We start from the raw sequence: 18023 nt of genomic DNA on the forward strand, positions 1-18023 counted from the left end.
ACATATGTTAAAACAATGATAGTGTATGCTCCATACGCACATTGGTATTCTGTAAGAACTGTGAACTGTGTGGTTAGGTTTTTACTGCTCGTAGATGGTCAACAGGAAACCACTCTAGCAGTATTTGGATGTTCCCCTGCAACCTATTAATGAGACTTACCAAAGGTTAAACAAAAGTGCACTGGCCATATGAATATGTATTATTGGGGACGTGTGAAAAGTGAAAGTAAATAACTGAAATGCAAATGTGCACCTGTTGGCTACATTATTTACAGTGGACAGTACTGCAGTTCCACCCCCTACTTTTTGAGCCGGTACGTCGACACAGAGGACAACAAGCGAAGAAATAAAAGCAGGGCGAACAGTCACAAGTGGTGTCCCAACATGAGGAATTTTTTACGTAGCCACATTAAACAAGTACTTGCAAAATTTGTACAGGGAACTCAAGAATGGTTTACAGTCAGTGATGCAACAGCCAATCGGCACTTGGGTTTCATGGCCACAGTACGACAGCAGCCCATCAGTGAACAGGTTCTATGGAAGCATCCATTGAGTACAAGAGTAGTCAATCAGCACGCAGGTGGACACAACTGACCAGGATAAACAAGGCGCTTCACTGAGAGAATTACAACTTGCCACAGCCATGCAGATGATGGACCGAGATGACAACCGCAGCAGCAGCAGCAGCAGCAGCAATAACAGAGCAGCAGAAGAAGAGTGAATAAGAATAAGGTAATTTCATAGCAAAAGCTGTTTTGTATTAAGTGATACATTATGAGTGACCTTAATGAACAAGGCAGTGCTTATGAATTAAGTTACAGTTTATATACAAAATTTTACTACACCAAAAACGTGTTCATATCAGCACTGAACTTTTTTTTTAAAAAAAAGTACCAAATTGTGTATAAATATTACCTTTTGATTTGGCATACAGAAAGACAAAGTTACTTTCTTACACAGGACAGTGAAAGAATGTCTTCACAGCAATTTGTTGTGAAAATATTACTGCTTATGAATCACACTGAATCAATGAAGAACTGAAAAAGGCATAATGATAACACACTACTGTGCTCTCTTGGACCCTTTTATTACAGTTGCTAAAATTTAAAACGTTGTTCACAGCAAATGTAAATATCTAATTGTGATTTTCGTATGGTTAAATAAATAACTTTGCGAGCTAGAATTCCTTTCAGTGCTGCCTGTGTAGGTTGGGCAAGGTTAAAATGAAAGTTAGGTCCCAGGATGAGAGGGAACCACATGGTGAAAGGTGGGCCCCACTCATCCTGGGGTCTGAGTGACCTGAACTTCCCTTGAAAATTCTCCAACCAATCCCTCTCTCCTCCTCAAGATAGGAACAAATAGCTACGATAGTGTTGTGCACTTTTACACATTAATATCAATAATGCTAAATATTTCACATCCAGAAGTTAACTACTGCACAGCAACTCTGTCTCACAAATTTCTAAACTACTAATTTAATGATCTGATAAATATTTTATCTCAAAGCTGCCAAATACAAACAAGCTGCATTAATTATAGACAAATTTAACACAAACCTTGAGATCCTTTGGGCGTCTGAAGGCTTTGCCACATGTAGCACACTGATAAGCTCTGATATCCTTATGAATAAGCAGATGTGTGCGTAATGTGCGACGTGTCGATAACTGGTGAGGACACATGGGGCATTGGTACGGTGTTTCACGATGTGTATCCATGTGAATTTTTAGTCGGTATTTTGTTTTGAAGCTGAAGCAAACAGTAAGTCTTCATAAGAAACACTACAGTATATATTTCTCAGACATACTACAATCATTCCATAAAGCAAAAACTCTGTGTGTACTTTTCCTCTTTCTGAAACAATCATTTTCCTTCTTCAAATACCAAAATACTGAAAGAGATTTGTAATGCAATAAAATTGGATTGGTTCTGAAAATTGTCTCTGGATGGGAGTCTTACCAAGCGGGAAAGTGCCAGTAGAAGGGCACAATAAATAAAACACACAAACACACACACAGAATTTCGAGCTTTCGCAACTGGCGGCTGCTTCGTCAGGAAAGAGGGAAGGAAAAGGAAAGATGAAAGGATGTGGGTTTTAAGGGAGAGGGTAAGGAGTCATTCCAATCTCGGGAGCGGAAAGACTTACCTTAGGTGGAAAAAAGGATAGGTATATACGCGCGCACTACACACACACACACACACACACACACACACACACACACACACATCCATCCATACATATACAGACACAAGCAGACATATTTAAAGGCCATCCTTAGGGGGAAAAAAGGATAGGTAAGTCTTTCCGCTCCCGGGATTGGAATGACTCCTTACCCTCTCCCCTAAAACGCACATCCTTTCATCTTTCCTTTTCCTTCCCTCTTTCCTGATGAAGCAGCCACCGGTTGCGAAAGCTCGAAATTCTGTGTGTGTGTTTGTGCGTTTTATTTATTGTGCCTATCTACCGGCGCTTTCCCGTTTGGTAAGTCTTGGCATCTTTGTTTTTAATATATTTTTCCCATGTGGAAGTTTCTTTCTAAAGTCTCTCATCATAACAGATATTGTCATGTTTACAATGTTTTCTGTCTACTAAGTTCTGTGAGACATCATAGGGGCAGGGGGGGGGGGGGGGGGGGGAGGTGTTATAGAAGCTACAGGTTGAATAATTCAATAATTATCTTCTCACTGTAAAGTAAAGTTGCAAGGAAACAAGTGGTGGTATATTTAATCAGAACATCAATAACTTTAAGCAAAAAAGTGTAAGTTAATTGACTTTTATCTGACAGTGTAAAAGAGTCACATATATTTAGATTTGATTTTGGCTAACTGCCCCTATTACTCTAAAAGTATCTGTAGAGCAAACATATTGATATAATGATTCTCTTTAAGAATGCACTTTACAATAAAGAATTCTACTGACACTGTTATCAAATTTCCTTTATTTATTACAGCAACACCTTCACAAAAAAGATACACTGATAAGACCAATTTTACAACCCCCTTCCCCAACCAGCAAGTGTGTGTGTGTGTGTGTGTGTGTGTGTGTGTGTGTGTGTGTGTGTGTACTGCACTAAGAAACAGTGAGTGTGTTACTCTACATCAAACACATACATCTGCTCAACAGCCATTTGTCTTGTCACGACAGATACTGTCATGCTGATGATGCTGCACAGAATTTAATTAAATGGAAACATTTATATGCCATATTTAAGTCTCTCACCATAACAGAAATTGTCTTGTTTATAGTGTTTCCCATTAACTACGTTCTGTGAGGCATCATCAGCATGACAATGTCTGTCGTGATAAGACAAATGGCCTTTAAGCTGAACCCCATTTTTGCACTCCTGCATTTTACATTTTTCCACTTCTTACATTCATCTTTGTCGGTCTCAATAGATGTCTTAGTCTCTTAATACAATGCTTTCCCATCATTAACGATTCTGTGTTACAACATTTCCCACAATTTAAGTTTTCCTTTACGTTATCACGGCCTTCAACATTGATTTTTATACAGATTTCCTCAAAAAGTGCATTGTGTTCCTGCTCAAAGTTAGCCTTGGAACAAAGCAGAAAATGCAGATTATATGCAAAGTTACTGATTCTGTAACATAACACTAGCGCAATAAGCAACATTTTTATTGTCAGCGTGTTGGATCATGGCCACCTGCATTATAGGTCCACAGTGTTTGGAAAAATGGGCATGTCCTGACATAACCACAATCACCAGAATGAAGATGAAGAATGCAAGAGAAGAGAAGGTGGTGAAACGATGTGCACTGATTAGGAACACACCACGACAGGAGCGGCCTCTACGAGAGGAGAATATAAATGCCGCTCCTGCCAGGCTTGGCCGCTCAGTATCGGCTCAGTATTCGGAGAATATATGGAAGTATACGGATAGGCCTAGCAGATGATGCTACAATAGCAGTTATTAGTGATCCACAAGCTGTGTGTCAAACTTGCATAAACATTATTCATAGCAAAGGACTCGGATTTATGTTGCATGTTGCCCATCGCTTGCGACTCCATTTTTATATCGTAGTTAAGTACTGTCAATCTGCTTCATTGAATTAAAACTACTTATGTTATTTATCTGTATAGCATTCTGAGAACACAGCATCCCTTAGGCAACCTACACGAGATGAGTGGGCAAAACCCATAGGGCAGGTATGCTAAATCACGATCTTATGACAGAGATTCTAGTAGCAACCTTCCTTCTGCTTATTGTGTTAAATTACAACAGCTTTAATTTAATTTTACAGTCATTTACACAAATAAACACCACTTTTGAAGACAGCTGTCTCTATAATGAGCTTTCACGAATTGCCACTATTTACACATGAACTACGCCAATTCGTTCTAGGCGCGTAGTCTTAGTTTGGTAAGACCTGAGGTCAGAGGTAAACATTCCTCCTTGAGATGCTCTGTAACATGATGATAATTTCCAACCTCTTTCTCACCCAGGATGTCCCTGAGCTGAGTAACTTTGTTGGCAGCAAGCTGTAGGTTACATGCCTATTTTTCTCTGTTTACAAAGACTGCTAACTTTAGTGTTTTAACCAATATCGTGTTTCAGGATTTGTTTACCATAATTTTATAATGATTATCGATAATAAGTCTCACATTAGAACAAAAATATCTTTTTTTAATGTGGTTGCATGAAACACTTTTGGTTCCGTGTTGTATTACACCATTGGACGTGACTGAAACCGAGAGGGAAACCATTGTGTGTTCGTGTCAGCACTTGGCCACTGCCTTGTGAGTGATGATTTTTATAATGTGGAAAGACACTTAGAGCTAACTGATGTTAGAAAGGAACGAGAACAATTAATTATATCAGATTTTTTAAATAGGAAAAATTTAAACTGTTTTAATTTCATATTTTGAACAATATAAAGGGAATGATAATAAGAGTATTTTATTCATTTATGCTTGTTGTGGTTCCTGTTCCTTCCTGTATTTTATACTTTCCTCTAGTGTACACTTTTTTGGGTTGGTCTGCTGAATAGTGTAACAATGGGTTTTTTCTGTATTTCACGTAGTGTTGCACTCACTGTTTCTTAGAACAGTAATTACAAAACTGTATATTGTGAGTGCGACAACCTAATATGCAAGCAGATACAGGTGCAGGTGTGCTTTCACCAGATTTCAGTGCTGGTCTGGGGGGTATGTTCAAATTGGTCGTATCAGTGTATCTTTATTGTGGAAGTGTTGCTGAAGTAAGTAATAGCACAGAGAACATCTACATCTACATCTACATCTACATCCATACTCCGCAAGCCACCTGACGGTGTGTGGCAGAGGGTACCTTGAGTACCTCTATCGGTTCTCCCTTCTATTCCGGTCTCGTATTGTTTGTGGAAAGAAGGATTGTCGGTATGCCTCTGTGTGGGCTCTGATCTCTCTCTGATTTTATCCTCATGGTCTCTTTGCGAGATATACGTAGGAGGGAGCAATATACTGCTTGACTACTCGGTGAAGGTATGTTCTTGAAACTTCGAAAAAAGCCTGTGCAAGCTACTAAGCATCTCTCCTGCAGAGTCTTCCACTGGAGTTAATCTATCATCTCCATAACGCTTTTGCGATTACTAAATAATCCTGTAGCGAAGTGCGCTGCTCTCCACTGGATCTTCTCTCTCTCTTCTATCAACCCTATCTAGTACAGATCCCACACTGCTGAGCAGTATTCCAGCAGTGGGCGAACAAGCGTACTGTAACCTACTTCCTTTGTTTTCGGATTGCATTTCCTTAGAATTCTTTCAATGAATCTCAGTCTGGCACCTGCTTTACCGACGATCAACTTTATATGATCATTCCATTTTAAATCACTCCTAATGCATACTCCCAGATAATTTATGGAATTAACTGCTTCCAGTTGCTGACCTACTATATTGTAGCTAAATGATATGGGATCTTTCTTTCTATGTATTCACAGTACATTACACTTGTCTACATTGAGATTCAATTGCCATTCCCTGCACCATGCGTCAATTCGCTGCAGATCCTTCTGCATTTCAGTACAATTTTCCATTGTTACAAGCTCTCGATATACCACAGCATCATCCGCAAAAAGCCTCAGTGAACTTCCGATGTCATCCACAAAGTCCTATATGTATATTGTGAATAGCAACAGTTCTACGACACTCCCCTGGGGCACAACTGAAATCACTCTTACTCCGGAAGACTTCTCTGTTCTGTTATCTAGGAACTCTTCAATCCAATCACACAATTGGTCTGATACTCCACATGCTCTTACTTTGTTCATTAAACGACGGTGGGGAACAGTTTCGAATGCCTTGCAGAAGTCAAGAAACACGGCATCTACCTGGGAACCCATGTCTATGGCCCTCTGAGTCTCATGGACGAATAGCGTGAGCTGGGTTTCACACGATCGTCTTTTTTGAAACGCATGCTGACTCCTACAGAGTAGATTTCTAGTTTTCAGAAAACTCATTATACTCGAACATAATGTGTGTTCCAAAATTCTACAACTGATCGACGCTAGAGATATAAGTCTATAGTTCTGCACATCTGTTCGACGTCCCTTCTTGAAAACGGGGATGACCTGTGCGCTTTTCCAATCCTTTGGAACACTAAGCTCTTCTAGAGACCTATGGTACACCGCTGCAAGGAGGAGGGCAAGTTCCTTCGCGTATTCTGTGTAAAATCGAACTGGTATCCCATCAGGTCCAGCGACCTTTCCTCTTTTGTGTGATTTTAATTGTTTCTCTATCCCTCTGTCATCTGTTTCGATATCTACCATTTTGTCATCTGTGCGACAATCTAGAGAAGGAACTACAGTGCAGTCTTCCTCTGTGAAACAGATTTGGAAAAAGACATTTAGTATTTCTGCCTTTAGTCTGTCATAACCGTTTCAGTACCATTTTGGTCACAGAGTGTCTGGACATTTTGTTTTGATCCACCTACCGCTTTGACATAAGACCAAAATTTCTTAGGATTTTCTGCCAAGTCAGTACATAGAACTTTACATTTGAATTCATTGAACGCCTCTCGCATGGCCCTCCTCACATTACATTTCGCTTCGCGTAATTTTTGTCTGTCTGCAAGGCGTTGGCCATGTTTATGTTTGCTGTGAAGTTCCCTTTGCTTCCGCAGCAGTTTTCTAACTCGGTTGTTGTACCACGATGGCTCTTTTCCATCTCTTACGATCTTGCTTGGCACATACTCATCTAATGCATATTGTACGATGGTTTTGAACTTTGTCCACTGATCCTCAACACTATCGTACTTGAAACAAAACTTTTGTGCTGAGCCGTCAGGTACTCTAGAGATCTGCTTTCTGTCACTTTTGCTAAACAGAAAATTCTTCCTACCTTTTTTAATATTTCTATTTACGGCTGAAATCATCAATGCAGTAACCGCTTTATGATCACTGATTCCCTGTTCTGCATTAATTGTTTCAAATAGTTCGGGTCTGTTTGTCACCAGAAGGTCTAATATGTTATCGCCACGAGTCGGTTCTCTGTTTAACTGCTCAAGGTAGTTTTCAGATAAAGCACTTAAAAAAATTTCACTGGATTCTTTGTCCCTGCCACCTGTTATGAACGTTTGAGTCTCCCAGTCTATATCTAGCAAATTAAAATCTCCACCCAGAACTATAACATGGTGGGAAAATCTACTCGAAATATATTCCAAAATTATCCTTCAGGTGCTCAGCCACAACAGCTGCTGAGCCAGGGGGCCTATAGAGATCCAATTCCCATGTCTGAGCCTGCTTTAACTGTGACCTTCACCCAAATTATTTCACATTTCGGATCTCCGTCAATTTCCTTCAATACTACTGCAATTCTTATTGCTATAAACACGCCTCCCCCTTCAATGTCCAGCCTGTCTCTGCGGTATACATTCCAATCTGAGTTTAGAATTTCATTACTGTTTACATCTGGTTTCAGACAACTTTCTGTCCCTAGTACTATGTGGGCATTGTGACCGTTTATTAATGAGAGCAGTTCTGGGACCTTACTATAGATGCTCCTGCAATTTACTTTTAGCACATTAATATTGTTATTCCCTGTTGCATTTTGCCTACCCATACCTTGCCGCGTCTCAGGAGGCGTCTTGTCAGGCCTAGGGAGGGAATTCTCTAACCTAAAAAACCCACATGTGCACTCCACACATACTCCGCTACCCTTGTAGCAGCTTCCTGTGTGTAGTGTACACCTGACCTATTCAGGGGGACCCAACATTTCTCCACCGATAGTGGAGGTCAAGAAATTTGCACCCCCAGATCTCCGCAGAATCATCTGAGCCTCTGGTTTAAGCTTTCTACTCGGCTCCAAACCAGAGGTTCTGGGAATGATACTACAAATAGTTAGCTCAGATTCCACCCTGCGAGCGAGGCTTTCCTCCTTCACCAACTCCGAAAGGAGGAAATACTGAATTTTAGTCTTCTGAAATTGTTTCACTGGCAAAAGCCCCAAAATAATTTCTCCCTTCAATCGTTGCACAATGTGGCTAACAAGAATAGTTATCAAATAATATCACGCTGTCCTGATAGTCAAACAATAAGTTTTCCTTTACTTTCTTATTTTCTCCTTACATCCTGCAGCGTATCCACACCATTCTTCTAATGATCTCTGTGTTTAAGTTGTATGTGCATAAAAGTTGCTCAAGCATACGTAAGTATGCTTACTGCTTTCAGAACTGTGATGAAAAAACTGAACTTGTTGCTACAGCAAAATAATAATTTTGGTACAAATTACACTGTTGAAATACTCCAGATGTGGATGAAATTAATCACATAATAAATATTAATCGTCATAATGCCTAATGAGGAACTCATAAACTAATGACAGCTTGTTACCTCTTTTTGCACTTTGTACACCGAAATGGTGTTTCATCACTGTGGATTGTTAAATGTTCCTGCAGAATCCCTTTTGATGTGAAACTGTGACCACACTGTTCACACACAAATGGCCTCTCGCCAAAGTGGACAGCTTTTAAATGGGAAGATACATTAGACCTGCTACTGAACCTGCAATATATTAAAATCATCAACCAAATCAAATAAGCACTTAATTAGAACAATTTTAATAGTAAATGTAAAGGAATTTGCAGAAGTATACACTGAGTTGCAAATAGGCACAGCAAAAATAATGTCACAAATTAGCTTTCGGCCAGTTATAAGCCTTTGTAAAAAATAGATGACACACACACACACACACATCACACCACACACGCGCACGCGCGCACACACGCACTGCGCACGCGCACGTACACCCACACAGTCTCTTCAGTCTTGTGTATGCAAGTTGCATTTGTGTATTGTAGAGAGAGTGAGTGGTGTGTAGTGTGTGTGTGTGTGTGGTGTGTGTGTGGGGGGGGGGGGCGGGGGGGGGGGGGGTGGTCCTATTTTTGACGAAGGCCGCTACTGGCGAAAGCTAAGTGTGAAGTCATTCTTGATGTGCCATCAACACGCGATCTAGTGTGGTGGGTAGCAACTTTCCTTTTCATAATATTGCAACATTCCAGCCTGGATTTTCCATTGTTTGATTTTTACCGGAAGCATACACTCTTATTTGTAATAAAATCTGCAGAGTGAGTCACTGGCCTGTGAACCATGAAAGGGAAAGTATTTGAAGTAGATGATGAGTGTAGTATACAGTGTTAGCTCAAATCTAAGGACGTCTTTCTGTGCATTTTGTAGAAGAAATAACTTGTTTATTGAGACATAAGATCCAAGAGAGGAGGGCAGAAACAGCAGAGGGCAGGAGAAGCAATACAGTATACAGGCTCAGAAAGAACAAAATCTGAGCAATGTGGAAGGGGTGGATGGGGAGTTGGAGGACAGGTGATCATATTTTGCTGCAATCTCAACCATGCAAAGCACATTCATGAAACAGTTTCATGAGCAAAAAGGATCCAATTGACAGTAGCAAATACTCTTTATCAACATGAAGACACTAACAACTATCATATTACATAAGTTACCTGGATCATCTCTCTCCCGATACGAACCAGCTCGACTAAATGTTGTCTACAAGACTTTTTTTGAATTTTTGAGTACATTGTATCTGTTTCTGTCACGACAAATTTAGCCAGCTATGCACTACAATCCACTGTTGTCCCCTCTTCTTCGCCCACTTCTAATAATTAAATTCATAAACGCAAGCTTTTACTTCCCTACTGGTCCTTTTACATAGCTCGAGCCTCAAACTAGAAATCTCCTTCCCAACCCCCCCCCCCCCCCCCCAAAAAAAAAAAAAACTCCGCCCTTAATAATTCAGTTCATCCAATCCTCTTACACCTACCCATTAAGATGGTACAGAAGCCCTTAACAAACTGGTAGAGTGGTCTCAGGAAAACAGCCTCATCAAAAATAGGGGTAAGACAAAAACAATGACATTAAGGACAGAAAGAAACCTGGCAAACAATGTCACATTCACTTGTGGGGAATAATAATCAGAAATAGTCAAAAGCTACAAATAACTAGGGCTTACATGGCAGGTGATTGGCCAGGTGTTTTCCAAGCACACTGAAGATGGTAGTATGAGAAATGAAGACAACATTTGACATAATGAAGCTGGATGTGCTACCATAAGAACAATCCTGAGGCTGCTCAACATCTGGGCCACTACATCAAACGATATCCACTGAAGTCCTGATGGCTGCTCATAACCTAATATCTACCCCACAAAGCACCAACCTCCTTAAAGACAGGCAGGAAAAAACACACAGTACATGGACACATCAGCAACGTTGCGATGAAACATAACAAATGGATGGAAGCCAGCTTCCAGCTGTGCCACCTGTAAACAAGGGTAGCAGCCCACAAACTACATGTCCGAGTATGCTCAAAAGAGATAGAATGAATCGACTGGGGAAAATCTCACAAGACAAATCACATCACTAAGTGTAGAAAAAGAACACTATGACTGTCTCACTATGCAAATAATGAAAACTTCAATTAACTAATTAATACCTTTTGCACTTGACTCTGACTGCACAATCTAGTCCCTCTTTACTTCTCTCCTGAAGAGGACTCAAAACGACCTACAGATGAGAAAAACAATCAACAAAATTTTAAGGTAAGGGAAAACGATAACACTATCAGAAGATAGTAACAATAATTGATGTAGCATAGCAAAAACAAAAGAAAAGAGGGTACACGGTTAGCCTATGTGGCAAGAACGCCAGTAGCCAGAATACTTGCTCAAGCACAATGGCAAAAATGAAAAGAACAATCATTAGAAAAATAGGCACACACACAAACACACCTATGCTCCTATATCTACATGCCACCAGCTGCTTATGTGGATAGAGGGAGGGAGAGGCACGATACGGGAAGATGGACTGGAGTGGATGGCTAGTGGTTCGGAGGGAGGAGGCCAGTTTGCCAGCTAGGAATGGCTGCATGGATGCATGGGTGTTGGGACCAGTGGGGAGTGGTGCACATTGGAGGTGGCATGAAATTGGAGGGGGTGATACAATGGAGCAAGGGTAAACTGTTTGGTGGAGTGTATGGGGACTGTGGGTTAATGGATACTGATGCCTGGACACTTGTGGTCCAAGGATAACAGAGTGTGACTCTGGAGAGTTACTTGATGGAAGAAATTGTGCTGAGGAGAACAGGATAGTTTTGTGAGAAGAGGATATTTGATTGTGTATAAGTTATTGCCACACACAGAACACAAAGAGGAATGACATGAAATTCTATCAACAGCATTGTAGAACTGGATGTGACATGTACTAGTCAGTTGCTAGGAGAGTATTATAATTGTACTACGGTGGATGAGGAGTACACAGAACAAAGTGCGACCCATTTGTAACAGCCGTGACTGGTGCTACAGGATATCTCTCAAGGCACGCACAACCACGTTGGTCAAAGGTGAGAGGGGAAAATGTGAAATAAGATGTGGGTGAACAATACATGAGAGAGAAAGTAGATACAGGTTACTAAACAGTAACAAAGGATGGACAACATGGGGTTTGAGATGGAAGGGAGTCATAATGTGGTATAGTTTTATAGGTAAGTTCTGTTAGAATATAAATACTCTAACTTCTACATTTCACTTTTGATTACACCCACCCCTCTTCACACATTGCTCCCATTAGAATTTTATGTCTTTCCTTTCTGCTTCACTTGTGTGACATAACTTATGCGCTATCAAATATCCTCATCACAAAACTATCATATTGCCCTCAGCACCATTTTACCTCCTTTTCACTTCCCAAATCCACACCCTGTTATCCTTGCAACACTTCTTTAGCTCCCAAAACCATCCTGGCCCCAACAACAGGTAACCCACTGTCCCTCCACCCTCTAACCAAAAGTTTTCCCTTCTTCCATCCTATCACCCACTCCCAATTCATGACCTCACTTCACCTTTAGTGTATGTCACTCCCCAACACCTGTGCATCACATGCCTAGCCAGTGCACCTGCCACCCTTCCCTCCCACATTCCTAACAGGCAAACCAGTTGCCTCTCTCTGAGCTGCTAGCCACCCACCTCAATCCCTCTCTCTGCCTCCAACCTTACTCTCCCTAAACCCACCCCACCAAACACAACCTCCTCCCAAACCTAGTCCACCTGCTAAAATGTATGTTCAGGTATGGCCGTAGACATAAGGGTGTGTGTGGGAGGGTGGTCTATCTGTACTTGTTGTTGTTGTGGTCTCCAGTCCTGAGACTGGTTTGATGCAGCTCTCCATGCTACTCTATCCTGTGCAAGCTGCTTCATCTCCCAGTACCTACTGCAACTTACATCCTTCTGAATCTGTTTAGTGTATTCATCTCTTGGGGTCCCTCTACGATTTTTACCCTCCACGATGCCCTCCAATACTTACTTGGTGATCCCTCGATGTCTCAGAACATGTCCTACCAACCGATCCCTTCTTCTAGTCAAGTTGTGCCACAAGCTCCTCTTCTCCCCAATTCTACTCAACACCTCCTCATTAGTTATGTGATCAACCCATCTAATCTTCAGCATTCTTCTGTAGCACCACATTTCGAAAGCTTCTATTCTCTTCTTGTCTAAGCTATTTATCATCCATGTTCCACTTCCATACATGGCTACACTCCATACAAATACTTTCAGAAATTACTTCCTTACACTTAAATCAATACTCGATGTTAACAAATTTCTCTTCTTCAGAAACGCTTTCCTTGCCATTGCCAGTCTACATTTTATATCCTCTCTACTTCGACAGTCATCAGTTATTTTGCTTCCCAAATAGCAAAACTCCTTTACTACTTTAAGTGTCTCATTTCCTAATCTAATTCCCTCAGCATCACTCTATTTAATTCGACTACATTCCATTATCCTCGTTTTGCTTTTGTTGATGTTCATCTTATACCCTCTTTTCAAGACACTGTTCATTCCGTTCAACTGCTCTTCCAAGTCCTTTGCTGTCTCTGACAGAATTACAATGTCATCGGCAAATCTCAAGGTTTTTATTTCTTCTCCGTGGATTTTAAAACCTACTCCGAACTTTTCTTTTGTTTCCTTTATTGCTTGCTCAATATACAGATTGAATAACATCAGTGACAGGCTACAACCCTGTCTCACTCCCTTCCCAACCATTGCTTCCCTTTCATACCCCTCGACTCTTATAACTGCCATCTGGTTTCTGTAAATAGCCTTTCACTCTCTGTATTTTACCCCTGCCACCTTCAGAATTTGAAAGAGAGTATTCCAATCAACATTGTCAAAAGCTTTCTCTAAGTCTACAAATGATAGAAACGTAGGTTTGCCTTTCCTTAATCTTTCTTCTAAGATAAGTCGTAGGGTAAGTATTGCCTCACGTGTTACAAAATTTCTACGGAATCCAAACTGATCTTCCCCAAGGTCGGCTTCTATCAGTTTTTCCATTCGTCTGTAAAGAATTCACGTTAGTTTTTTGCAGCTGTGGCTTATTAAACTGATAGTTCGGTAATTTTCACATCTGTCAGCACCTGCTTTCTTTGGGATTGGGATTATTATATTCTTCTTGAAGTCTGGGGGTATTTCACGTGTCTCACACATCTTGCTCACCAGATGGTAGAGTTTTGTCAGGACTGGCTCTCCCAAGGCCGTCAGTAGTTCCAATGGAATGTAGTCTACTCCCGGGGCCTTGTTTCGACTCAGGTATTTCAGTGCTCTGTCAAACTCTTCACGCAATATCGTATCTCCCATTTCATCTTCATCTACAACCTCTTCCATTTCCATAATATAGTCCTCCAATACATCGCCCTTGTATAGACCCTCTATATACTCCTTCCACCTTTCTGCTTTCCCTTCTTTGCTGAGAACTGGGTTTCCATCTGAGTTCTTGATATTCATACAAGTGGTTCTCTTTTCTCCAAAGGTCTCTTTAATTTTCCTGTAGGCAGTATTTATCTTACCCCTAGTGAGATAAGCCTCTACATCCTTACATTTATCCTCTAGCCGTCTCTGCTTAGCAATTTTGCACTTCCTGTCAATCTCATTTTTGAGACGTTTGTATTCCTTTTTGCCTGCTTCATTTACTGCATTTTTATATTTTCTCCTTTCATCAATCAAATTCAATATTTCTTCTGTTGCCCAAGGGTTTCTACTAGCCCTCGTATTTTGACCTATTTGATCCTCTGCTGCCTTCACTATTTCATCCCTCAAAGCTACCCATTCTTCTTCTACTGTATTTCTTTCTCCCATTCCTGTCAATTGTTCCCTTATGCTCTCCCTGAAACTCTGTACAATCTCTGGTTCTTTCAGTTTATCCAGGTCCCATCTCCTTAAATTTCCACCTTTTTGAAGTTTCTTCAGTTTTAATCTACAGTTCATAATCAGTAGATTGTGGTCAGAGTCCACATCTGCCCCTGGAAATGTCTTACAATTTAAAACCTGGTTCCTAAATCTGTCTTACCATTATACAATCTATCTGATACCTTTTAGTATCTCCAGGATTCTTCCATGTATACAACCTTCTTTTATGATTCTTAAACCAAGTATTAGCTATGATTAAGCTATGCTCTGCACAAAATTCTACCAAGCGGCTTCCTCTTTCATTTCTTAGCCCCAATCCATATTCACCTACTATGTTTCCTTCTCTCCCTTTTCCTATTGATGAATTCCAGTCACCCATGACTATTAAATTTTCGTCTCCCTTCACTATCTGAATAATTTCTTTTATCTCATCATACATTTCATCAATTTCTTCGTCATCTGCAGAGCTAGTTGGCATATAAACTTGTACTACTGTAGTAGATGTGGGCTTCATGTCTATCTTGGCCACAGTAATGCGTTCACTATGCTGTTGGTAGTAGCTTACCCACACACCTATTTTTTTATTCATTATTAAACCCACTTCTGCATTACCCCTATTTGATTTTGTATTTATGACCCTGTATTCATCTGACCAAAAGTCTTGTTCCTCCTGCCACCGAACTTCAGTAATTCCCACTATACCTAATTTTAACCTATCCATTTCCCTTTTTAAATTTTCTAACCTACCTGCCCGATTAAGGGATCTGACATTCCATGCTCCGATCCGTAGAACGCCAGTTTTCTTTCTCCTGGTAACAATGTCCTCTTGAGTAGTTTCTGCCCGGAGATCCGAATGGGGGACTATTTTACCTCCGGAATATTTTACCCAAGAGGACGCCATTATCATTTAATCATACAGTAAAGGAAGTACAAATAGCCTGAGAAAAGATTATTCTGAAAGTTTGTAATTTTATTCCTTTTTTGTGTGTGCCTGTCAATGCTTTTCAGGGCATGGTCTCTTTAACTCCTACAGTATTTACATTCTACCAGAATTTTCCTACAAAATCAGAAAAATAGTGTGGTTATAAAATAATAAAGAATTACAGAAAATGAATCAAATGATATGTGAATCAATAAACCATGGGGTGCAAGTAATACTTACTTACACTGTGTTTATGAGCTCATTGAGATGCAAATGGATTGGATTTACAAACAGTGCAGGCAAGATGGCCGAAGTTTCAGCTGACTACATACGAAGTAATTTTGAAATATTGGTCTGATTGCAGATATGCTGAAGTCTACATGTATGTCAATGGGAGATTTTCCCCAAGTGAACCTTAGCTATGATGCACTTAATCATGTAGAACAGGGTTATCAGAGAACTTTAAAGTGCAAGACGATGTTGAAAGGTCACAGAGAGAGTAAATTTCTCACTACTGCAAGCGTGACTTGCAATACATTTGGAGGTGGGCACAATAAGCAAGACAGAGATGTGGAATGAAAGACTGGAATTAGATTGGTGTAGGATAGTTATAAGAGTACTTTAGGGAATGATGTCAGTGGTGAAAAGGAAGCCAGGGAATCTTTCTATAAGAGAGTAGTGATGAATGACAGTCTGTAAGTCATGACAAAAAAGGAGAAAGATTTTGCAATTTGCTTTCCATGATGATGATTAGGGAAGAAAACTGCATTAAGTCAGAGTGTTTAGACTGTACTGGACATGGGTAATCATTTAAAAGTGAAAAACTGTCAGAAATAATCAATATGGCCTTATTAAGGGATAACAGACACAATAAAATAATTTGATGCGCTTAAATGTTGGTGGGATGTTCCTCTAGGACAGTCGTGCTCAACCAGTTGATCGCGATCGACCTGTCAGATTGCCACAGCTTTACGAGTTGATCTTTTTGAAACATTGGCTGAAATCTGTTTAAATGAGCTGTTTTTGTAGAATACCAATTTGTTCACATTGAGTGTTTCACATGATATTTGTAGGCAGTAAAGCTGATGACAGTCTCCATCTGCATTTCACACCTCTAGTGTTTGCACCAAGCAGCAGACAATACATGAGGAGAAGATTCTTACAATGCATTCAAATCCTTCATTTTTGAAAATGATTTGCCAATTCAGAAACCTGCCCACCTTTCTTTAAGTATCATTAAATCACACATCAATAAGTGCTTTGTGGACATATTTTGAGTCTGTGACATGTTATGAGTATTGCCACAAAAATTATCAATTCAATTCACTCGCAACTGCTACAGAGAAGAAAGCTAAAGAGTGCTACTACAATATTTCATTGACCAGTATGGAGACCTGCTATTATGCACCAAAGTTCAATGATATGAGTACAGGTGTGACACTAAATAGTTTTGAGAACTTCTGCCAGCGATAAAATCTTCTGTGTCTGAAACAGAGGAAGATTACTGCCAACTGTATGATTTGAGCTGTTTGTTGGCTCTGGCATTTGCAATAGTTAAACTAAAAGAGTTAAACAAGAAACTGCATGGCAAAAACCAAACCTTGTAACTCTTTGTCTTCTATAAAGTGCTTCATCCAAAAACTTTGCCTTTGGATGGCACAGTTACAGAAATGAAATGTGAGATACTTCTCTCAAAGACATTTAAAACAGTAAGATTGACAAACATCATTGGATCAAAGAGCTGCAAAGAGTACATGGCCAACCTGACAGCACTGAAGACAAGAGTTTGAAAACCAGCTTTCAGATTTCAAGGCAATGGAATCCGTCCTATCTTTCATAGGTCAACTTTTCCAAAAAATTGGATTTTGAAAATATTTCAAGTAAAATGAGAACTCTTTTCTCTTGTAGTGAGACTGGACTTGAAGAGGAAATAATTCGATTACAAAGACACACCTGTATAGTCAGACTGGAATAAAGATAACATTTGGAAATGAGAGAGTGTAAGAACTTTCCAGAAGAATGAAAAGTGGCATCAGATGTTTCATCGATTTTGAATCAACTTATCCATGTGAGGCAGCGTTTTCAATGATGAATATATAGAAATTTTAAGTGTAGAAGTAAACTGACTAATCTTCATCTTTCAGACTGCGTAAGGTTCGCTCTGACAAATTATTCAGCAGATTATAATAAACTTGTCAAAGATATACAAAGCAAAGTATCTCACCAAACTTTTTCAATGTTTATAACGATGCATATTTTGCTTTTTTCAAATGTGTAATGTCTTGAAAATTGAGAGTTCTACAATTTTTGATGGAGAGAAATTACCTCTTATGTACTTTGTGTAATTAAGATGGCTAACTTTGGCTTTGGTTTTGTTTTGTGCTTAGATCTTGATGAATTTTTAAGTCAGTAGGTCTCTA

At 39.9% G+C, this 18023-nt stretch overlaps 2 protein-coding genes across 2 annotated transcripts in view; one reads left to right on the forward strand and one right to left on the reverse strand.

Moving 5' to 3' along the window:
* The window catches only part of LOC126282131 (uncharacterized), a 590112-nt gene that overhangs the window by 194356 nt on the left and 377733 nt on the right, over positions 1-18023 (forward strand). The gene's annotated exons all lie outside the window — the stretch shown is intronic.
* The window catches only part of LOC126282103 (zinc finger and BTB domain-containing protein 17-like), a 57022-nt gene that overhangs the window by 8593 nt on the left and 30406 nt on the right, over positions 1-18023 (reverse strand). Inside the window, exons 7-8 of the mRNA XM_049981566.1 lie at positions 8822-8992; positions 1557-1746 (exon numbers count right to left, since the gene is read on the reverse strand). Coding sequence (XP_049837523.1) covers positions 1557-1746; positions 8822-8992 — 361 coding nt within the window. The remainder of the gene's footprint in view (positions 1-1556; positions 1747-8821; positions 8993-18023) is intronic.

The sequence above is a fragment of the Schistocerca gregaria genome, chromosome 1, assembly GCF_023897955.1.
Source record: "Schistocerca gregaria isolate iqSchGreg1 chromosome 1, iqSchGreg1.2, whole genome shotgun sequence".
NCBI lineage: Eukaryota > Metazoa > Arthropoda > Insecta > Orthoptera > Acrididae > Schistocerca > Schistocerca gregaria.